The 23,848-nt window shown below is 41.9% G+C and overlaps 2 protein-coding genes across 2 annotated transcripts; both read right to left on the minus strand.

The window, feature by feature from the left end:
* Window positions 1–232: 232 nt before the first annotated feature.
* LOC311504315 (procollagen galactosyltransferase 1-like) lies at window positions 233–16,978 on the minus strand. The gene is made up of 12 exons (XM_084567334.1): window positions 16,694–16,978; window positions 11,321–11,431; window positions 11,112–11,229; window positions 9,747–9,881; window positions 6,474–6,678; window positions 6,261–6,380; window positions 4,503–4,579; window positions 4,301–4,407; window positions 3,868–4,000; window positions 3,259–3,386; window positions 1,771–1,977; window positions 233–1,646 (listed from the first exon to the last, which is right to left on the minus strand). The coding sequence occupies exons 1-12, from the start codon at window positions 16,909–16,911 to the stop codon at window positions 1,376–1,378; spliced, it is 1,830 nt and encodes a 609-aa protein (XP_084423460.1). The 5' UTR covers window positions 16,912–16,978; the 3' UTR covers window positions 233–1,375.
* A 1,239-nt stretch (window positions 16,979–18,217) lies between these two features.
* LOC311495223 (protein Niban 1-like) lies at window positions 18,218–23,633 on the minus strand. The gene is made up of 14 exons (XM_084554600.1): window positions 23,541–23,633; window positions 22,806–22,933; window positions 22,572–22,697; window positions 22,357–22,471; window positions 22,089–22,250; window positions 21,884–21,999; window positions 20,886–20,990; window positions 20,593–20,755; window positions 20,321–20,508; window positions 19,457–19,624; window positions 19,214–19,330; window positions 18,975–19,073; window positions 18,786–18,897; window positions 18,218–18,659 (listed from the first exon to the last, which is right to left on the minus strand). Exons 1-14 carry the CDS (start codon window positions 23,593–23,595, stop codon window positions 18,418–18,420), a joined length of 1,896 nt encoding a protein of 631 aa, XP_084410726.1. The 5' UTR covers window positions 23,596–23,633; the 3' UTR covers window positions 18,218–18,417.
* Between the last annotated feature and the right edge of the window lie 215 nt (window positions 23,634–23,848).

The raw sequence follows: 23,848 nt of genomic DNA on the forward strand, positions 1-23,848 counted from the left end.
GGAGGAGTAATAGTAGGCTGCTGTAGTCCAAACTGACCATTTTGTACTTGGAGGACAGAAAAACACCAGCAGGCACTAAGTCACCATTTGTGACTGTGCTGGGGGAAAAAGGTTAAAAAAAAAATGGAGGCAGTATAGATATTTTGATATCTTAGCAACCACAGCTTTGGCTAGAAATGAACACACATTAAGTGGAGCACCAGTGCTTCATGTACTTTTAACTGAGCTTCAAGGAGCGGGTGAGAGAACAGCATGAACCAAACAAGCCTTTAATAATAAAGGATTTATTCGTCCTCTGTTAAAAACAAAACAAAAAAGACGGAATTTGCAAAACATATAGTTGAGACAAAACATTAAAAATGACTAAGAGACAATGTTCATACTATTTCAACAAACAAAATGCCAAAGAAGTTGCAAGTTTGGGTTACAACTGCATTCTGTGGTGAGAAAGAAACACCAAATCAAACTAAACAGAAAGACATTACAAGTCACAAGAAGAAAAGGAGAGCGTTGGATCCCAAACTGAGCTTTAGGAACCCAATAAAAGATCAGTCTGAGATGTTACAAGACGATGTGACAGAAAAGCAAAAAATATTGATGCATTTCTAAAGAAATTATAGTTTCTTTTACATTTTGCCTCTTTGCTTTTAGGTTTGTCTGGATTTTTTTGTATTTGTAGTAAAATCTCCAGAACTCTAAAAACTGTTTAGCCGAGGATTTCACAAATATCTCTTTGGTAGCACTGATCTGAGCCAGTAGACATGCTGGGAAGGAAACTGATTTTGCTCCTTTTTAAGCCAAACTGGTTGGGAACAACTAAGAGCACAGCAGAGTGAATTAAAAGTAGTGTTTTGGTGATTTTCAGTCCACACATAAATTGATTATAATTTTGTATATTTTAGAGGCTCCCATTTAAACCGAAAACATCCTGCAACATTAACATATAATTAAACTGTGCTTGGCAGTTGAAATGTTACTACTGGCTGTCTCATAAGACTCATTTCTATTACTGTGTTTTCCTATGGGTCCAGACTTATGGGACGGCCTGTAGAAGTTGTTTAAAAAGTTTAAAGTTCTACCATTAATGGACATGGGATGTGCGTTGGAAGCAATAAATAAAACAAAAGCTGCTAGCTGACTCTTCAAGAGTTAACTCTACACATAACCTTGTCTCGCAAGAGAAAGATCGAATAGTAGAGAGAAATATCAACCAAGTGTCCATTTGTCCAGCCTTTCCACCTCTATTCTCCGGTTTTCTCTTATGTTGCTTCCATACTTTCCATTTCCCCCACTATCACAGCTATGTTCCTTCTCCCTCATCCTTATCTCTGTATGCCAGAGTTGCGTCCCTCTTCCTGATGTCCTCTCTTCTTCATCACAGCTCGTCCCGCGCACTCCAGTTCTCCAGTTCAGACTGCAGTACGTCTGAGTTCTGGGCCTCAAAGCTCAGCTCGCCTTGCTCCTGAGTCTTCCTCGACTTTGCTCGGTCCCAGTCAGTTTTGACCGTCTCGTTGTCCCAGACCACTGATGTTTCTGTGTCACTGATGTAGCCGGCATCTCCTGTGTAATGGGTTGGATACACCAGAAGTGGCTCAGCAGAAAAGGCACGCAGGTCCCGGCGCTCAAAGTGGTCCATGTACTCTGAACTGATGAGTGAGAGGAGCAGGGACGTGATTAGATTAACAAGGCCGCCGCAGGACAGGAATCAAAAAGAAGAGACGGATAAGAGGAACAGAGGGAAGATGAAGAGAGCAGATTGGGTATACTCACACTGGATGTTTGTTGTACATGACAGGGAGGAACTCATCGACAGGGAGCATCTTGCTCAGAGGCTCGGCTTTGAGGAGCTTCTGAGCTCCTTGTAATGACAACATGTAGCCAAGTGTCCAGTAGGAGTAGTCTGCCTCAACCAGATTGTGGATGCTTGGTACAGACTTCTCTGGGTGCTCAACCTGCATTCGCTTCCGCCCAATATATCTGCATGAGTATGTAAGATATATTCAATAACTGTTAAAAACATGAAACAATAACAGTTCAAGTTACTTATTTGAGGTCATTTCATCAAAATTGCTCCAAACAGTGGATATGCTGAAGAACATTTGCGCAGCCCTTTGTCAAGTTTAACTCTGATGAATCCAGAGAATCAACAGAAGACATTATTATCTTAGTTCCACTCTTATTTTGTAATCAAAAGAGTTGATAATCAAATTCAGACATGAGTTAGACCTGGAACACAACTTTAATTGAGACATTCATGAGTTTCTGTAGACATTACAATAAAGCAGCTAGAGAGGACCCGCACCAAAGCTGCTCAACCACAACTATTAACTATGACATAAGCAATGTGCACTATTGTTGTATACCCTTATGACTGTAGCTAAATATATACACTGATCAGCCACAACATTAAAACCACTGAATGGTGAAGTAAATAACATTGATCATCTTGTGACAATACAATGTTCTTCTGGGAAACTTTTGGACCTGGCTTTCATGTGGATGTTACTTAGACCAGACATCCCCACCTGATAGGAATATCACTCCTTGCTGGCAGCAGCCATCCCCAGCAGGATGCAGCCTGACACAGGCACACACACAAAAACAGTTAAGGAACAACTAAAAAAACATGAAGAACAGCACAAGGTGTTGACCTGGCCTCCAAATTCACTAGATCCCAAACTGATCAAGTATCTGTGGGATGATCTGCAGTTGCCCCTCCCCTCAACCTGTAGGACCCAAAGGCCCCCACTAACAACATTGTGTTGCCAGACACCACAGGACACCCTCAGAAGGCCCATGTCCATTCTCTGATGAGTCACAACTGTTTTGGAGACACAAGGAAGACCTGCACAATATTACCAAGGTGGTCATAATGTTATACCTGATCGTGTATAAATATAGGCTATATACAATCTGCATTTTCAGTCAGTGTATGTAATGTTTTATTTTATCTCATTTTTGATCTCATATCTCATTGTACTGTTGACCCTGTATTAACCTACATTTGACAAATAAAATTGAACTAAACTGATCCAAAATGAACACACACCCAGGCTTCTGAAAAATATTCATCTTCAGCTCACCACTAGCAGTAAAACTGAAAGATCTGTGATGAGATGAGTCTCTCCAATTAGGTCCTCGATAGAATCTGAACGTGGTGTCTAATTTATCACGTGTGACAGATGGGTGGATTTCAATGCAGGGAGGTGTCTGTGTTTACTGCCCAGTGTTCCCTCTCTTCACTCAACAATCACTCACATGAGATCCCAGTCCAGCTTGTGCGTCGTCACCTCCTGCAGCAGCGCCTGCAGACGACGTCTGAAGAACACCTCAAAGCGGAGGTCGTCCTCGATGACCAGGGACGTCTGCAGCCCACTGTCTACTATCTAAACACACACACACGTACATATAGATTTACAGCTTTACAGTGCTGCCTGCTTGTGTAATCTATAGTGTGTTCAAGTGTAGTAATTAGTGTAATGTCTTCTAAATCGTTTCCTGACATCAACAATGTTTTTGGTCCTTTGTACAAAAGTATTACTAATCAAGTATTCTTAATAACCCGTATTAAATCTGTAGCTTTTGTGCTCTGTTATAAGAAGGGGTTGATTGTAGATTGCGGCTCTCTTTCTCTTTCTATATACATATAAACTGTTCTTATGTACAGTAAATATATTTTCATTACTGGTACAGAGTGGACCAAAGACATAAGACTAGCAAATTATCCCAACAACAGTACATTTACAGACACATATATAAGCTCATTTGTCTAGCCATGCTGCTGCTCACACAAACTAAATTAGTATTAAATGTTATCTCTCATGTGCAGGTACACCTAGTGGCCTGAGGCATGTCCAAGTGTCTCACCTCCTTCCAGATGTTGTAATGAGAGAGGAAACAACCCAGTTCACCCTTGGTGAGAGGTCGTCCATGATAAGGGTCTTTGTAGCCTGGCAGCATCTTAATCCCCATAGTCTCTATATCAGACACGTTCAGAGCTCTGAGAGAGAGATGGAACGAACAGTTTTAAGAGGGAATCAGTAAATCATATGGGTGGAAACAAATTAAATATGTAAAACAAGACGCAACCTAATTTCTACACAGATTGGAGTGATATTCATCTCCCATGTTCTAAAACTATGTGGTTCAGGGAATCTTTAAATAACAGCATGCAGCCAGCTACTTTTCACCTGGTTGTTTGTCTCAGCACTGGCTCCCTACATCAATCTACACCGCATGTTGCAGAGGCACAAATCAGGAAGACACAGGCAGTGGGGGAGGATGAAGATGAGAAACGTACTTGCCATCCACAGCAGCAACAACCTTACAGCTGAGCTCCTGCTCGTACAGACTTCTTAGCATTCGCTCACGACGATCAGTTCTCCGCACCAGATTAATCATAAACACCTGGGTGCACACAAATGCAACACACATGGCGAGGTTGTCGTGCACGTCTGCACATGTGTTCGTGGATGTGTATGTGAGAGAGAGTTTGTGTATACCTCATCAAAGCCCATCTTGTTAGGCTGCTTGGGAGGAAGAGACAGGAAGCTTGAGGGCTCCAATGGAGGATTCTTTACTGTCAAAGAAAAAAGGAGGGAAGGTTACAAAGAGAATAAGTAATGTTGAAAGTGTGGTTCCCAAAACGTGGTCCACGAAGCTGCAGGGGTTCATGAGAGACGCTGGGGATTCCCCTTGAAGCTCCCAAAATTAAGCAGCAATTAACTGAGATGATTATTTTACTATTCAAAGTTTTAATTATGTAGGTTTCACAGATCATCTCATCCAGATTTTCTCACACACAATGTGGGTGTACTACATATACTACAGTACATGTTCTAAGATGACAATGCCAGGATTGTCATTGATGGTGGATTGGCCACCACAGTCCACACCTTAACCCCTTTCAGAATCTTTGGGACGTGCTGGAGAAGGCTTTGTGCAGTGGTCAGACTCTCCCATCATCAAGATCTTGGTGAAAAATTAATGCAACACTGGATGGAAATAAATCTGGTGACATTGCAGAAGCTTATCAAAACAATGCCACAGAGAATGAGTGCTGTAATCAAAGCTAAAGGCGGTCCAACGAAATATTAGAGTGTGTGACCTTTTTTTTTGGACCAGGCAGTGTATGATGTTGTAACAAAATGACTTCTCAGGAACCCACCTTTATTCTGATAACACTCACTGTATTTAAGGGATTGCTGGTCCTGATATTTTAGACCTTCCATTACAGGGCTGCAGTCACGCCAAGTTTGTCATCGCATTTCTTGTGCATTTTAATGGCACAAGCTTTTTTGATGCACATTTTCTTCCCTCTGCTCCGTATCTGCTATGTGAACAGGGTTTCATGCTCATCTGCCTTCAGCAAAAAAGGACTGCAGACATATCGTAGCAGCACCAATTCTATTTTGTTGATATATCCTCGATGTTCATTGATAGTATATCTAGAAAGCAAAGCTAAAACAAAGTCAACTGACATTACCCCACTAATGCAAGAGGCTTCTTCGGTTCAAAATCACTGGTGGGGAATTTAGGTTTGTATTTGGAACATCTGTGGGTGGTGCACACTTGGAGCTCACTTGACCACGGTCTGCTAGCAGCCCAATACTCACCAGCATTAACCTGTGTGGTGTACTGCTTTCTCCAACAATTAGTAGCTCTAGTGGCCAAAAGTTCTGAATCGAGGTGTGAATGGGCGTTAAACTTTTGGGGGAAAAATGTTAATTGTAACTGTAATAATTTTAACTGGCTAATAAATGGCACCTTGAGGGGCCCATAAATACAAGGGTTTACTACACATTTAAAAACAACCTCAGTAGAACGAAAGTGCTGTACAAGCAGAACAATATAAATAAATCAACAATCCCCGTTAAGTATGTGTATGTGTATGTGTTGGTGGGATCTCGTTTCAGTGTCTCATACGTGGCTGCATCACTGTGTTTTTGTTGCATCTCTGTAGTTTCTAAACTGCAGTAGCAGAAGCTCACAACCCCACAACACAATATAATGCCTGATTTTTTTCAACAACAACAAAAAAAGGATTTGGCTTAGGGGGATTGTCTGCAAAGGTCTGGCTAGAAAATGACTTTAAATGCAACACAAAATTGTAACACAACATGACATGACAAGAAGTGAAAATTGGTCAGAGCAACAACATCTCAATCCATTTAAAACAAACAGACATCCATTGTTCTGAAACATTATTAATGTGATTCATCACCATAAAGAAAACAGTGTTTCTGAGGTCTTTGACTCACCCATGATCTCAAGGTGAATATGCAAAAAGCTTTCCGCCTCATCCTGCAAAGTAGCATAGGAACGCATTGGCACCGGGAAATGACCGTATGTTTCTTTGTTGCACAGATACATCTGCACATCTGAGGAAAAGAGAGGGAAACATGCTTACACGCTGAACACAAGTTTAATGAGCCCTCTGCATTAAAAGTCTACCTTGGATGCATTCATCTCACCTGCCATGCGTGCTGAGTAGGCAAAGACAATAACATCATCCAGAGCCCAGCTGTACTCCGGGTGTGGCGGGTAAAAAGCCAGCTGACGGGAGGCCTCTTTCCTGAGGTCCACCAGGTAGGTTGAGTGGACCATCGGCACGGCGAAGCAGCCACGACGCTCCTGCTTACGGATGGGCATATAGGCTGGTGTACGCTTGTAGTAACCCTGCAAGAAGGGAACACACAGCTTTCAATTTTGCGAAGAAATGGAAATATAAAGTTTGTGAGGAGGAACTTGATTTGATGGATCTGAGTGTGACTTGACTTGAAAAGATTGGCTACAGTGGTCCAAGTCTCTCGATGCACATGTCCTGTCCCACTAAACTGTATGTGACAGTTAGAAATGTGACACTTTTAAGAGGAGGGATTTTGAGTTAGAAAATCTGAGGCATATTTTACAACTAAATCACCAAAAAATATTTTGACTGCACAGAAAACAAAACTCATGATCAAAACAGTGACTGAGTAATACTGACAGGTAGGAAAAGACAACTGAGAAAAACAGACATTGCTTATTCCCTTCTGGCTACAGGCCTATTAATGGCACTGAAGTAAATGTTCTTTGCAGAGAGAGACAAACTCTTGGTTGAAGTTGGTTTATTTTGTGCTAGAGGATAGACAATGCCCATATGTCTGTTCTGATCTGAAAAGAAACAAAGAGGAGGACTTGGAGGCATCCTGCTGAGACAGAAATAGATCACAAACAGCATACCTGATGTATTTGATATGCACGCCTGAGCAGTCGAAATCATATCAAAAGTTTCTGCATATTCAAGAAAACATGTTTCACATTCACACAGTCTAAAAACTATGGACAGGTATGTCTTTAAGATTTCGATTAAATGAGCACAAACAGCAGTGGTATCTGGTGAAGTCAGTGGTAACAAGCTGAGAAGGAAGAGCAAATTAAAACAACTGTGTGGGCTCAATCATCCAGTGATAATGATATATCAGCTGAGTTTCAGTCCTCTTGTGAGATGAAACAAACCATTTAATTGTTCTTGGACCCAAAAGAAGCACCTGTGCAGTAACCTCTACACTGAGCATGATAACCAGGCTTCGCCCTCACACCTTAAACTGATTCCTTTGCAGTGTCTCTAAAGTTACACAAATACAATCTCCATAAACATAAGATAAAATAATCAACTGTAAATGTCCTTCTGAATTATATTTCAGTGTTATGACAATGGAAGAAAATGTGCACTTGTATTTAACAGAAATTCGGGATAAGTGACTCACTCGGTCAGCAACCCACAGACTTAACAGTATTACTCATCCAGGATGTAAAAAAAGAAGGTTTTTATGGAGATATCATAAAAAGTCTTGATAACAGAGTGTTTAAGGACGTTAAATCAAACTACTTTTTAAGATCACTTGGATTGAATTCAAGACCAGATATTTATAAAATGGCAAAAAGCCATTTTTGCCATTTACAGTGCATCCCACAGATACTAGAGATAGAATAGAATGGACATGGTCCTTCTGAGGGTGTCCTGTGGTGTCTGGCAACAGAATGTCGTTTGTGGGGGTCTTTGGGTCCTATGGGTTGAGGGGAGGGGTCTCTGTGGATCATCCCACAGATACTTGATCAGTTTGGGATCGAGTGAATTTAGAGACCAGGTCAACACCTTGTGCTGTTCTTCATGTTTTTTTTTTGTTGTTCCTAAAGTGTTTTTGTGTGTGTGTCTGTGTCAGGCTGCATCCTGCTGGGGATGGCTGCTGCTGCTGTGGCTGATCGGTGTATGTAAACAATGAATGAATTAATTAAGTTAAATAAATCTAACCTCTATTTCTTTGGTAGATTTGGTCCATAACCTAAAGCCTTTTTTTAATCAATAATCTGCAGACCTTTACAAAACTCAATTCTGTTAGTATGTCAGAACTATCGGGACACTTCTCATGCACAGACCTGAATAAAAACCACTGATCCCAAATGATGTAGTAAAATGCTTTACTTTTAATATATACAATTTCCTTGATTAAAAGAGACTCATAAAAGGTTTAAAACATAGAGTTACATGGTCCCATAAAATTTAAGCCAAAGAACTAAAACAAATAATACAACAAGCACAGTGTTGAACCTCCGCTTTCATTAAACAATGCTGGTGGTGCTTGTTAGCCACGTGAACATGTAGTGCTTCCAATATTGTTTGATTTATATCAAACAATGGATTTATTTGCTGTCTCTTCAAATGACACCCTGTAAACAACCTGAGGGTGTGTGTAAAAACACAAAAAGAACAACATTCACAGAGGTCATGTGACCTTCATGATGGAGGTTCACCTCCTCCCCTGCCACATAGTGACCTTCTCCCTCCTATTCTTTAAAGACCGACACATTAATCTTACCTGACATATGTGTTATAGTGTACCGTTGCAGAAATACATCTTATATTTCATCATCACAAATGAAAAGCACCTGGCAGGATGCAATGATTTTAGAGGTCCCATAATACACCACTTTGTGACAAGTTAATGCAAGTCTCACCCAAAACGTGTATTTCAAGTTCATTAGAGCCAGGATGGAAAGGTGGCTTACAGGATGCCACAGCATACCAGTGGCCACCAATATATGCTGCGGCATACAACCAGTAAATGGTAAATGGTAAATGGCCTTGCTTTTATATAGCGCTTTTCTACCTATTAGCACTCAAAGCTCTTTACAGTCACAGACACATCTACCCATTCGCTCACAAGCACACACACATTCACACGCCAGTGCCACGCACTGGGAGCAAGGACGCTAACCCTCTGGTTCGTGGACAACCCGCTCTACCTACTGAACCATTCTACCGTGACTTGTTGACGGTTTGGTGGAACTTTCTAGGGTTAGTTTATGAGTGTTGCTGCGATGGACATTATGTAGTTACGTGGTGAAGGCCAACTTAAGTTTCCTCTGCTTTTAATTATCGGTAACAATACTGTTCGCCAACAGAGAGTCGAGCTTAAATCTCATGACTTGAAAAGGGTCTGCAAAGGCCTCGATCAAATGAACTCTTTTTGACAGTTGGTTGAAGGACAGAAATGGATGGTCTTTTTTCTTCTTTTGTGGGTCTCTAGATACATCATGTTGTATTATTTCATTCATACATTCCTTTGACGTCTGACTGTCACAGGTGTAAAACATCCATTAGTCAAACCTCCAAACTGCCAGTAAAGGATGTGATATGGATTTGTGCCAAAGCATGTCAAGCAAGTGAAAATGGTAAACAGCTCAAAATAAATCTTCAGTACCTGTGAAGTCATGCCGCACCAGAAGTTGGAATACGCAGCTCTGGACTCCAGCATGGGAGCTACAATGGTCTTGTTCTCATTCATCAGCTTCCACAAAACATCCTGACTGGTGAGCAGGTTGTCACAGTCAGCCACCTGCAGACGGAAGAGAAGGGCGCAATATTGACAATCCCACACAAGTGCACACAAAATGTCACCCACTGCATCTAAGTGATTGATTGAGCCGCAGCAACATGGTTTGATCACAGAGAACTGCAAACATAAGCAGCTCCTTCCTTGTCTTTCTCGTGTCACAGCCTGTAATTTTAAACAAGATTTACAGACTGCAGTTGTGTTTGCTACTTCTACAAATTTGCTTCTTCTCTATGTTTAAATGAACCTGACCAACAACAACATCATCTGTGCTCCCACACAATCTACTTTTTCTCAGCCTTAATATTTATCCTGATACTAAGTTACTGTAGATCCACTGGCGCTGGTCTTTATGTCTGCCAACAAGTGACAAGACTTTTCACTAGACAAATGTCAAAAATAAGCAATGAATAATTTATTTTTCAAATAATAATAATAATAATAATAATAATAGTAATAATTCCATTAATGATCCCCTCAATTTTGTTTCTGCATATGACCCATTAATTTGTTCACATGGAGTGGTGGGAGAATTTTTATTATCAGGCAAAGCATTATTACATTATGACCACCTTCCTAATATTGTGTAGGTCTCCCTTGTGCCTCCGAAACAGTTGTGACTCATCAGAGAATGGACACGGGATACGGCTTTCTCTGAAGCTTTTTCTGATTTTTAGTACATCTGACACCTTATGAAACTAACAGTATGTGAATTCCACCATTTTTAACAGGCAAATATTGTATGTAAGCATTGGACAGTATGCCTGAATAAATGTCCCACAGTGCAACTTAGCAGAGATGAGGTTGGTGATGGGTTACCAAGGTTACCAGGCAACAACTGGTAAGGCGGCTCTCAAGAGGAGACATATTAGATACATGCTCAGCTGTGTGGTAAAAGATATATTCTACTGAGAGTAATATATCTGTTGCGTGTAGGGCACTGTGTGCAGTTACAGAATCATTGTGCAGTCATTTGTCAGTTGTCAGTTTAAAATTACAGACAAATTTCATTTAATAAAAGTGCATTAGCAATGCCTTGCGTTCTAAAATGCATCTGTTTCTAATATTTACCCTGAACAGGTATCAGCAGGTATGAGTAACAGATAAACGGTTTCAGAGTTAAGTGTCATGAATCACCTCACTGTAGTCGGCGCAGATATCTCCCCATACACAGAACTGCAGAATAGATAACAAGAGAGGACTTTTGAAGCGGTAGAGTGGATGATAACATACCAGCAGGTAGTCGGCCCAGATCTCACGGGCAGTGTCCAGCGCTGCTTGACGGAGCTTCATTACATGTTCATAGCGGAGATTATTCCAGTGCTTAGGCCCCACCTCATCTTCAAAGGCACTGAGACATGCAAGGACAGACCCATTAAAGTAATGTGCTCATCACACACATATACAAAAGCCAATATATACGCACACGTGCACACATGTACCTGGGTTCATCTTCGGGTCTCCACTCCACATAATGATAGTCATTCTGCACCTTGATGAGCCATTCTCTTAGAATGGCCGTGGTGTTATCTATGTTGTGATCTGTCGCCACCCTGTGGGAGGATGAAAGACAAGAGCATGAGTGAAGAGTGCACCTAGCAGTACCGCCGGTTAATTTAGCATTTGATGTTCAGATAAAATCGCTATGTGGAATTTGATATTACACCAGAAATATTTTAGCTATGCATCAAAGCAGGAAGGATAATGGTACAGGTTCTGCAGTTATTAAAGGAAGGCAAATCCTCATAAAACATTGTTTTATGGTCACGGTTGTTTTAATATTGTTGTACAATGTGACTATCAAGCACAGAAATCCCTGTGCATGATAACATTTTTTATTATTAATATTAGCCAGCATGTTTTATTCTGCAACTCAAGCAGTATTTTCACAGCAGGAGCCCCGCTGTCTGCTGCTCTGTTCTGTTTCCTACACTGGTGGCAGCTCATGTCTCGACATCAATAGTTACTCAAAGCCTCCACTCACACACAGAAAAATGAGCCCAATCATTACATCCATAACATGAGGTGTGGTAGGCAGATAAAAAACAAATAATACTGGCATTGCATTGGCAATCAAGATAGGAAAATACCAACCACAGAAAATTTATAATCATAAAAATAACCATACAAAAAATAAATGTTGATTTGTTGGAATGCGTTTCTGAACACTATTGTGGATCAGTATTATGGTTTAAAAAAACTGTTAAATTGTCTAAAATCAAAAAGCAACAATAGTTTGGATCAGCACATATTCAAACAAATATGAAAAACATTGTAATTTTACAGTTTCTAAAATACAATTTTAAAGGTACGAACAACACCAACCGACATCAAAGAATTACCAGCAACAATGGCAACCTGCAATGTCATTTCACAGCCAAAAAGTTGCACTTGAACCCACCACAATGACTATGGGCAAAAGCCAGCTGACACATACACTATATTACCAAAAGTATTCGCTCACCTGCCTTTACTCATTCTATGAACTGAAGTGCCATCCCATTCCTAACTCATAGAATTCAATATGATGTCGGTCCACCTTTTGCAGCTATTACAGCTTCAACTCTTCTGGGAAGACTGTCCACAAGGTTGAGGAGAGTGTTTATAGGAATTTTTGACCATTCTTCCAAAAGCGCATTGGTGAGGTCACACACTGATGTTGGTCGAGAAGGCCTGGCTCTCAGTCTCCGCTCTAATTCATCCCAAAGGTGTTCTATCAGGTTCAGGTCAGGACTCTGTGCAGGCCAGTCAAGTTCATCCACACCAGACTCTGTCATCCACGTCTTTATGGACCTTGCTTTGTGCACTGGTGCACAGTCATGTTGGAAGAGGAAGGGGCCCGCTCCAAACTGTTCCCACAAGGTTGGGAGCATGGAATTGTCCAAAATGTTTTGGTATCCTGAAGCATTCAATGTTCCTTTCACTGGAACTAAGGGGCCAAGCCCAGCTCCTGAAAAACAACCCCATACCATAATTCCTCCTCCACCAAATTTCACAGTTGGCACAATGCAATCTGAAATGTACCGTTCTCCTGGCAACCTCCAAACCCAGACTCGTCCATCAGATTGCCAGATGGAAAAGCGTGATTCATCACTCCAGAGAACGCGTCTCCACTGCTCTAGAGGCCAGTGGCGGCGTGCTTTACACCATTGCATCCGACGCCTTGCATTGCACTTGGTGATGTGTGGCTTGGCTGCAGCTGCTCGGCCATGGAAACCCATTCCATGAAGCTCTCTGCGTACTGTACTTGGGCTAATCTGAAGGTCACATGAAGTTTGTAGCTCTGTAGCAATTGACTGTGCAGAAAGTCGGCGACCTCTTTGCACTATGCGCTTCAGCATCCGCTGACCCCTCTCCGTCACTTTACGTGGCCTACCACTTCGTGGCTGAGTTGCTGTTTTTCCCAAACGCTTCCATTTTGTTATAATAGAGCTGACAGTTGACTGTGGAATATTTAGGAGCGAGGAAATTTCACGACTGGATTTATTGCACAAGTGGCATCCTATGACAGTTCCACGCTGGAATTCACTGAGCTCCTGAGAGCGGCCCATTCTTTCACAAATGTCTTGTTTCACAGTCTGCATGCCTGAGTGCTTGAATTTATACACCTGGGGCCAGGCCAAGTGATTAGAACACCTGATTCTGATCATTTGAATGGGTGAGCGAATACTTTTGGTAATATAGTGTATGTTCTGCACCTGCATTAAAGGAAATAACATATCTGTGAAACCATAAGAGCTACTATTAGCTGGGAGGCTAGGAAGCTAGGAGAGATGACCTCTCCTGAATTACGCTGATCTAATGGTCTACAGCTTGCTCATTCTAGATGATAATGTTGTTGTGAAAATATTCGTGTGACTGAAGGTTCAGATTATAGTAGAGGAAGGAGTAAAATGAGAAAAGCCTTCTGCGTGCCTTTTGAACTTAATTGCTTCTTTTCTCTTGCACTAATTCAAACTCGTTCAACATGCGGAATCGACTGAAAAGCCAACGACAGGATTCCAAGTGGCGCCACCACACCAAAACTATTAGGGCTGCAGACAACCCGTCACCAAAAAACCATCAGCTTGGTATGCAGAGTCCTTACATTTCATCTCTGACTCTGGGATGTTTTAGTGGTTATTTTTTTTTCATTCAAAATAATTATTCACTGCAGGGCAATTTCCAAACAAACACCCAGAAATCGGTAGAATCTGTAGCAGAACCTCGAATAACATCAGAACAGTACAACTATTAACTGCAACCCATTCTTTCAACTGCAACTAACTAATCCCTGGGCCATGTGTTAGTAAAACCTGAGTTTAATCGACCGTACTGCAGAAACGGAGCAACCTCAGCATTCATTTGGAGTCTAGGGCCTTGTTTTGTCCTCCACAGTGCTTTAAAGAAAATATCTGCCTCTTAACTGCTTCATTTTTGAATTTTTTTTTTTTACCGTGCCACCGGTTTTTCACAAAATGTACCTGAGTGCAAAACAACCGCCTGCTGCACTTGAAAAGAAGACAGTTTAAAGACTGAGGAAAAGAAGAAAACCAATATGAGGAGCCAAAAGATTCTAAAACGAGTGATAGATTTATGCTACGATCAAACTTATTAGTGCAGCTTTAATGCAAGGTCAAACAATAGATTTTTTTTTTTTACTTCAGTCCCATAAGATTTTTTTTTATCCTTCACTAACTCTGTTGTCCTTCACCTGATCAAATAAAATACTGAATTTGCATTCATTCTTTTCCAATGCAGCTTTAAAGATTTGAAAAACACAACATTCAACGTTATGCACTATATGCTGCAATATATACAATTTCAAGGCGCTGTTGTTGATTTTTATTTATTTTTTTATTATATTTTTGTTCTATTTACCCAACACTCCTTTGGATTTTAATCCTATTAGGAGCAGAGCTGCACATCGCTAACATCAGGTGTAAACAGAGGAGAACAAAGACAGACAATACGGGCTGAGAAGGGGAGGAGCGGCATTCATCTGCTGTCTGTGTTATCATAACAAATCCCAGTGTGTCAGGGAGGGCCAGGGACACAGAAAGGCAAGGAATGTGTAAATATGACAGAAATGGATTTACTTCCAACCCTGCGTTGCAGTGAGTGACAGCCAGCGTGCCGCTCGTGTTAGCTTCCCATCTGTCTGTGGTGTTTTAGCACAGCAGTGCCGTTCCAGCACCTACATGCGACCGACTCACTGATCCATCTTCTTCACCTTCTACCCTCTCTGTTAGGACAGAAATACCTAACTGCTACGAAGTTATGAATGGCCAGAGGTAGCGTGTAAAAAAGGTTTTATAGGGAGTAAATATTTGGGATTGCTGAACCATGCCTAACGGATATGAGAAAGCAGAAGCAGGCACAGAGGGAAGAAAAGGATTTATGGATTGATAACCTCCATTCTGCGTGTCCCTGCAGAGCACACACACGTTCACCATTAAGCAGTCTGCATGTGTGTCTGCTGCCGCTTGCCAGGTACTCCATCTTAACCTGTCACGCTGGTAGCTGCAGGTATCGACAGGTGGCCAGCTAGCGGCTCAGTTCACGCCTTTCACGTTGCATTTCAAAACCTTTCATAACAGCTCTTGCACAAAAGGGACGAGACTGAGACTTTGGTCCTCATTTTCCTTCACGAGATGAGTTGTAGATGAAAGAAGCCATGCAGAAAACTGGCTGCCACATGGGCATTGTTAAGAGTCAGGCACAAAATATTTGGCTCACACACAAAGAAAAAGCTTAACATCCAGCCTGGCTTGTTTAAAGAGACACACGGACACTTGAGGCTCTCACTCAGGCTCCCGCTCAGCATTTCACATGTGGCACAGCACCCTCCCCGATCAAACAATCAATTCACAGGAGGAAACGGTGTGTAATTTTAATTCAAAATCCTCCTGTCACATTAAAGACAACTCTGTCTGAGACTTTGGTCCTCGTTTTCTTTCACGAGGTCGCTGGATGCCAAAAAATGTATATAATCTAACATTCCAGGTGTGAATGCTGATGAAAAGATTAACTCAATCTAGGAAAACAGATCTACTGGCAGTGAAACAAAGTAAGAGGAAGACAGCGGGGCTGGAGACAAGAATAATCTGGAAGGAGGGGGGCAGGGTGACAGAAAAAACAGCCTGAGGTAAAGGAAGGTGAGTCCTGCAGGAAGGTTAAACACAAAGCGGTACAGACGCACAACAATGTGCCTGGTATTTTTAGATTTTGACATTATTTTAAAGATCCCTTCTTCTTCTTCTTTTTTTTTTTTTTTTAACAGTACTTGTTTTGTTTCCAGTGGAGAAGGGTGGAAGATGTGGAAGGGGAAAAGGGAGGAGGGGAAAATGGGAGGGAGGGGAAAATGGGAGGGGGAGAGTGGTAGGGGGAGAAAACGGAGGGGGCGATGAGAGAGGAAGATCCGTGACTGAATGGAACTTTTCATGTGCACGGCTCAGCCGGCGGAGTCCGCCCACGGAGCTCCGTGCTCGGGCCGAGCAAGTCCGCACAGCCCGCCGGGGAGTGTGTGTGGATCGGTGTGCATCCACACCGCGTTAACTCACACGCCTTTTAACACTCAATTGCTGTGCAGAGATAAAGTACACATGGCATCTTGATAACACAGCGACCCCACCTGGCCAGAACTCTCAAGTGCAAACGCACGTAGAGTTTTCCTCTACATTATTTCTATAGAGTTCGCTACGTGTCTCTGGTTCCCCTTATAGGGACATTTGCCCTAGTTAATTCCCAAAATACTTTTTAAAGTTGCGTCACCGACACAGACCGTCACTCCGTGTTAATTCTCCGGAACACTGCTTATTTACAGCGACACTCACCAGAGCGCAATGCGGTCCTTTGGGTAGTTGAGACGCTCGATGGTTCCGAGGAACAGCGGCAGAGAGTGCGCCGAGTTGCGGCAGACCAGCGCTATGACGACCCGGGGAGCGAGCAGCGAAGACTCGGGGCTCCAGCGCTCCTCGGGGAAATAGCCCCGGCTCGGGCCCGGCAGGAGAACGAACAGCAGGGCGGGCAGCAGCGAGGTGACCCGGAGCATGGCAGGGGAGAGGAACTGATAAATGACGCGGCGGACAGAGAAGGAGTCGGGGTGATGTAGCAGCCGAAGGTCCCGCTGTTGTGTTATGCCGACAGTGGCTACATGGCGGAGGAGCTGGCTGAATTAAAGGGAAGGTCTGCGCTGCGTTAAAGGCTCGGTAAAGACCGCCCTATGCCAGACTCTTTGCACCTCTGTAACATGGCGAAAATGAATCACATAAAAGAGCTCTGGCCAGGTAGGTTAAAATGACTTTAGTTTTATACAGATTATCTTCTGTAAGGACAAGTGGGCTCTTCTTACGCTCCCTTTGGGATAGGATGCCCTCCCCTTTAAGAATAGATCCAGCTGTAGTCTATAGGAAGCAGATGAAAACCTTTTGGGCGTGTCAGTTTGATCAAACTTTACAAACTCTAAACTGCTGAGATTTATCCTCTTCATAGTAGAAAGAATGGTTCTCTCTCTATTTGTCCGGAAAACCTTTAAACATACACCTGACATACACGATACACACAATAACAATAACAGGAATCTTTATATAACACAGACAGGAATATGTAATCAACACAAAATGACACTGCATTGATCAGATTGCTGCATTGCTCTCATGAGAGAAAGTTATTTTTGTTGCTAATGAACATGTCAGTTATTTAAAATTATTTATGAATCCTTTAATCCAGAAAATAGGGCTCAAAGTGAAGTCTTCAAATAATTTTCTTGGGTCCAAAATATTAATTTCCTGATGATGTAAAGCAGAGACAGCCTTCATCGCAACATTAAACTATTAATTGATGATTGATTTTTTTTTTTCAGACTAAGCAGATTCACGTATTTGAATATTCTCTATTTTTCCTTTACCATTGATTTTAACCAGTGCTACTTTTACAATACATTTGCTTAGAAAATTTTGCAAATTGGAATTAAAAAACGTTTCTCATCATGTGTATTTCCAAACTTTTTTACACTCTGTCGTGTTATACACCGAACAGTTACAACATTCAAACCACTGACGGGAGAAACCTTGCTGGGAAACCTTTGGACCTGGCATTCATGTGGATGTTATTCAGACATGTACCACCCACCTAGACCAGACCAGGCACCGCCACCTCATAGCAATGACACTCCTTGATGGCAGCAGCCATCCCCAGCACTTTTTGCCTGACACAGACACACACACAAAAACGGTTTAGGAACAACTCAAACATGAAGAACAGCGCAAAGTGTTGACCTGGCCTCCAAATTCACTAGACCCCAAACTGATCAAGTATCTGTGGGATGATCCACAGAGCCCCCTCCCCTCAACCCATAGGACCCAAAGGCCCCCACTAACAACATTCTGTTGCTAGACACCACAGGACACCCTCAGAGGGCCCATTTCCATTCTCTGATGAGTCAACTGTTTTGGAGACACAAGGGAGACCTACACAATATTAGGAAGGTGGTCATAATGTCATCCCTGATCGATGTAGTTCATTCATGGCTCAGTCAGGCGGATGTTCTCGCTTACATTTAGCAGTGAGAGGATGTGATATTCTCTGAGTTGGTCAGAGTGTCTTCCTCGTCGGATATGATGCTCGGTATGAAGGTTTCGGATTCTGATGAAGAGTCTTCAGAGATTTGACTGGGCTTCTGTCGGCAGTCACTTTGATGCAGCAGCTTATAGTGTGATGGTTTGGAGACACCAGGGCTACAGGGGTCTTTGACACTAACAGGGAGAGGTACAAACTTCTGTGGCAGGGAATACCTCATCACTGCAAGAAAAAAAAATGTAGCATGTGAATAACTCAACTGAACAAGACTTAAAAGCTTTGGATAAACAAGTCACACTAGTTTTATTGCCACTATTCTACAACTTTGACCTAGTCAAAATCGTGTACCTGACTGGATGTAAGAGGTCAGGCTGTCTCTCAGGATGGAGTTAAAGATGGTGTCAGGGTGGATGAAGAGGGCATGTTCTGGGTTGATCATGGCTTTATAACGGGACAGATCCTAAAACCAAGCAGAGTTACCACAGGCCATAAAATGGATAAGAAAGAATACATACATAATACACACATAATACAAACCTGTGCATTCACGTCTTGTGCAAAAGCTGGCAGCGCAATATGCAGGATCACCTCCAAAATTAATTGAGATCGCAGAGTCAACATGTCTGTTTCCAGGTGCTGTGTAAAATGAACATGTCCAGACAGAAACAGGGACATACAGTACAAGCAATATGTACTCGCATTGCAGTGCAATTAGTGACAACAGTTTAACACACTCTGCAAAATAAGACTTTCCACAAGCCCACCCTGTCACACACCTTGAGCACTCTGTCTTTGACTTTGCAGAGCACTGCTGCGAGCTGAGAAGAATCAGAAGAGAAGCACGGATATCGTGAGACCAACCTCCCAAACATCACAGCACACATATGAACCACCTAGAAGAAATAAAAAGATGAAAGAGCAAATGTGTGTGAAAAACAGCATAATATACACTGAATATATCTTTAAACACTGTTCTTTGCCCTAATGTACTGGCTGCATAAACATGTTTGTTAAATTACTTTATAGAGAGCGTTCTGAGCTTTGAGTAGCAAAGGTCTCCAGGTTCCACTGTGGACTCCCCATGTGACCTGGAGCCACTCACGGCCCTTTGAGCTCAGCTCCAGCCTGTCCAGGCATTTCCACATCCTGGCATTATCTGGTCCAAGGCCTCTTAGAGGTGACAGCACCTAGGATAAAAACACTTTATATACCGTGCCATCAGAAAGCACCGAACCGCCCACAAATCTGATGAGCTGCCAGTTTCTAAAGTTTAAAAAAGAGCTACTGTATGTGTAAGACTCGGTTTCGGCATAGGAATGTGCACACAGGGTAAATACAAGATATGAGATAAGCAATCTATTTCTGTATACAATTTCTGTTTAGTATATATTTTTGAAAAAAAGCTCTACTTGAACTTCCATTGCAATATCTAACGCCTCTGGGCATGCAACACTCCACATTCCATCACTCTGCATAGCTGCCAGTCAAACAATGACGTTGGGTAAAAACAAAAAAAATCCCCTGTCGCCTGAAGGAAATTCAGATCTTCTTTCAGTTGGTATTTTAAAGACAACAGCTAACAGTTTGGCTTGAAGCCCTGACACTAATTCAGACCTTTTGGCCTCTGACAATTTAAAATCAGCCAACATTACTTGTGTATTTTGTTTTTAGGGGCTCGTGTCACCATAGTTTTTAGAAGTTTAGTTGATTCAAATGAGTTGTAAAGCACACAAAAAGTTATCTGATAGAGAAACAGCTTTTGTATAAAGTTTCTTTCTGTCTTATCCTGTTAATCATCATCGACCCAACAAAGTTTTATAATAATAATATAATAATATGTTATAGATTGTTTTACTTAAAATGTACTTGGCTGCCCATTGTACCTCTTTATTAACATCTTTCACTGATGTACTTGATCCACCTTCTATAATGTCATCACAGGTCTCCAGGAAGTATTTCCAGGTAGATGCAAATCCATTGCAGATGGGTGTGGCCACCTCCTGCAGTGTACGGTCAAGCCTCGGTATGATAGTGTGTAGAAGGGAGTGTAGCGTCAGCTCATATGTGTCCTCTAAAACAAGAAGAAACTGGTGACGGAAAGATTCAAGATAAATGAATCTCCTTTTACATCTTCTGAGTTCACTGACAAACACACCTGATATTGTGTGAGTGATGTGGTCTTGCAGCAGACTGGTCTGCTGGAGTCCCGCTGAGATCTTTTTCTCCACATCAGAACGATAATGTGACAGTTCTTCCTTCAGAACTACCATGGCAGCTTTTACCTGATGTTCTGTGGTCCTGTAGGCCTCGGACAGCAACTGACATATATGCAGAAATGCACATACAGTAGAGGTTAAATGAAAGACATGTAAGACACATCTGTTGATTAGTTTACATGCATGCACATATATGTTTCAGCCTATCATGTTACTTGTAATTTCTCCTTACTCTGATCCAGGTTTTCCTCTTCTTGTTACGATGTGCAGTAATCCGGGGAAATACTTGTTCCTTAAGGTATGATACAATTTCTTCCATCACTATACTGATCACCACCTTTATGGACAGAAAAGGGAGTAGTAGAAAACAGACAGAGAAGAGGGGTATATATTAAAAGCGCATCAGGAAAAACAGCAAAGTGCTGGCATGTATTATAGACATGACAGCAAACAACAGGTGAAAAAAACATTATCTGATGCTCAGCAGACACGAAAATGGACTCAAACGTTAAAGAAAGAGTGGTAAGAGTGCTATTGAGCAATTGGTTTGAGCATTGCCACTAGAATGCAACATACACTGCCTGCCTAAAAAAAAGTTGCCACCGAAAAAAAGGTCACACACTCTAATATGTCTAGAACAGTAATTATCCAATAGGAGGCTCGTACCTATTTGCTTAGTTAAATCCACAGGCCAGGTTGCAGATACGGTTGCACAGCTTCTCTACATCCTGACCTTTTCTAGTTCTTTCTCTGTGGAAAGCTTGACCAGTACATTCAGACATTCCTGATTCATTATGGAAGAATGACTTGTCCACTAGCTAAGTGGCCCTAGCAATAAACACCAGCATTAGCAACAACAACAACATTAGCCCTCCTGGAACCCATTCAACTGGCATTGCTGTGTCTGCAGTTAAGAGTCTCTACGAACAGTCTGGTCCATTTACAACCAAACTGAAATCATCCAAAATAAACATGCTAGCATCCAGACTGGACACTCAGAGGGTCAAATATTGACAAATGTCTACAGCAGCACAGATCACTGACAGCTAGCCTTACACTGTGGTTGAATGTGGTAGAAATATAAAACTTTATCCCATTTTGGCAGTCTGTCCCTTGGTCGTCCGAAGGGACAGACCATCCATGCATGAAACAAAATGGAAACAATTGAGATAGCATAAGGATTTGCCTTCATGGGTTGCAGAGATGTTTAGACAATAGACTCTTGCTCACCTCCTCCTCATTGCCCATTCGAAGTACCTCAGTTTGACTATTTCCTCTGAGCTTCTTCAGAGAAGACACAGCATCCAAGAAGGCCCTAGATTCTGGTGAATCTTCGCACCACAGTGCTGATGGGCAGCAGACACGTATGGAAAAATAATCACTTTAAAAAGAGGATTATGTTAGCGAAAGTTTTATTTTGATAAGAAAACTATACCTGAGCTCTGATGTTGTGTTGCCGCTCGTAGTATGTTGGCCCACCGTGTCTGCTCCTTGGAAGATGCAGTGGCCAGACACACAGGGGCCAAGTAAGGATGCTGTATGAAGACAGGAAATTCTGTGGGGCAGTCCCAACAAGCCAGCTTATCTTCTGATTTACCTGGACCATCCACGCATGAAAATGTACACATTAAAGTGTCTTTGCACAACACAGAACAACCGACTGCCTGCAGAAAATGAGAAGCAGATATGATCTAAAAGCATACCTGTGATGTGTCGGCACATGTCATCCACTAACTCACAGTGCTCACGTATGGAGGTGAGGATGTGACAACCGGATAGTACAAATTCAGTCTTGCACCCCCAACCACCTTCAAACACCTGGAACCAATGTCACATCCACACACACAAAATGTACACACAGATGCTCGGTCGGACTGTAGTCAAACAACCAGATGTACTGCAGGTCAGAGGTTTTTACCTCATTGGCATCACGACTCTCCACTCCAAAATTATTAGTGATCTGTACGTGGCGATGTGTCCAATCTCCATCCAGATATTGAGGCAAAGTGCTCTCCAACACAATCCCAGCATGGGTAATAACATCCTGAATCAGAGAGCTTGTTAAAAATGACTTCTTTTCGCACCATCGACACACATTCATTTGTTTGTATTTTGATGTTGTCTGTGAAACAACTGAGCATGATTATCTCACAGCATGCTGAATCAGAGGGCGCGGTTCGATGGGCTCTGTGTGTTTGTTCCTCAGGTGGGTCAGCAGATTAGAACAGTAGTGATGTCGATAGAGAGGAGTTAGATTCTCCAGGATGTTGGCAATGTGCTCTGTTCATTAAGCAGGGTGACACAAATTGATAGATTAGATTTTAGAAATAAAGTTTGAAACCATTCACATTTTTAGTAAATGAATAAATGAGTGTTGTTTCCATAAAGCTCAACGAGTAGAAAAGCCATGCTGCGTAATAGAATCATATGCTATGGCCGTCACTTTTACATAATGTCAACCTTTCATACCACCTTTGTAAGATTGTGGACTGATGTGTTTGACAGTGTACCTGCATCATAAAAAACAAACAAACCGTGACATGTTGGTTGCAGTATTCATTTTGTGTATTACAACAATGATTGTTTGCACACTGTGTGCCCATCTCTGCATGTACTAGCAGGTGTTTGGTAAATAGCAATACTCTGTGCAATTGAGCATGAATGACAAAGGGCATAGAGAGAATAAGGTTAAATGTACAGGGCACAGAGAGAGGATATGAAGATATTATATAGTATATATAACACGTATATATATGTATATAGTATATATAACAATAAATAAACAGCTCAATAACACTAAAATTATTACTTATTTAAAATGAGATTCAGACGGTCTTAAAACATGAACACAGAATCAGCCAACGCTAATACTATAGAACAAGCTTACCTGAGATGTACCTGTGTTCTTTGGCGTTCAAGTGACTGGTGAGTCTCCCTCCCATTATCTCTGGTTTTCTTTCAATAATCTTGATTTTGTCTCCTCTGCTCCTGCCTCGCTCTAACCTCTTATCCAAACCTTGTGCCACTGTTTATCCTCTCCTCACCTCTTCCTATAGTCACACGTCATTTCACTGCGTTAGACTCAATAAAACTGATTCATGTTGACAGTCAATACTTGGGACAAACATGGCAAAACAGCATCTTAGTCCACTGTTGCCCTTCAGTCTATTTGAGGCACTGTTAAACAGTGGAATC

The sequence above is a fragment of the Chelon labrosus genome (assembly GCF_963514085.1).
Source record: "Chelon labrosus genome assembly, chromosome: 2".
In the NCBI taxonomy this organism is placed as follows: Eukaryota; Metazoa; Chordata; class Actinopteri; order Mugiliformes; family Mugilidae; genus Chelon; species Chelon labrosus.

What these genes read in the sequence shown, in the direction of transcription:
- LOC311504315 (XM_084567334.1), bottom strand. Translation starts at nt 16,911, where the DNA reads ATGCTCCGGGTCACCTCGCTGCTGCCCGCCCTGCTGTTCGTTCTCCTG. An exon ending in TCTGGGCCGACTACCTGCTG is followed by an intron (nt 9,882 to 11,111) that starts GTATGTTATCAT and finishes TTCCGTCTGCAG; the next exon opens with GTGGCTGACTGTGACAACCT. An exon ending in GGTGCGGCATGACTTCACAG is followed by an intron (nt 6,679 to 9,746) that starts GTACTGAAGATT and finishes CCCTTCTTGCAG; the next exon opens with GGTTACTACAAGCGTACACC.
- LOC311495223 (XM_084554600.1), bottom strand. Translation starts at nt 23,595, where the DNA reads ATGGGAGGGAGACTCACCAGTCACTTGAACGCCAAAGAACACAGGTAC. An exon ending in AACACAACATCAGAGCTCAG is followed by an intron (nt 22,000 to 22,088) that starts GTATAGTTTTCT and finishes GCTGCCCATCAG; the next exon opens with CACTGTGGTGCGAAGATTCA. An exon ending in GACCTCTTACATCCAGTCAG is followed by an intron (nt 18,660 to 18,785) that starts GTACACGATTTT and finishes TTTTTCTTGCAG; the next exon opens with TGATGAGGTATTCCCTGCCA.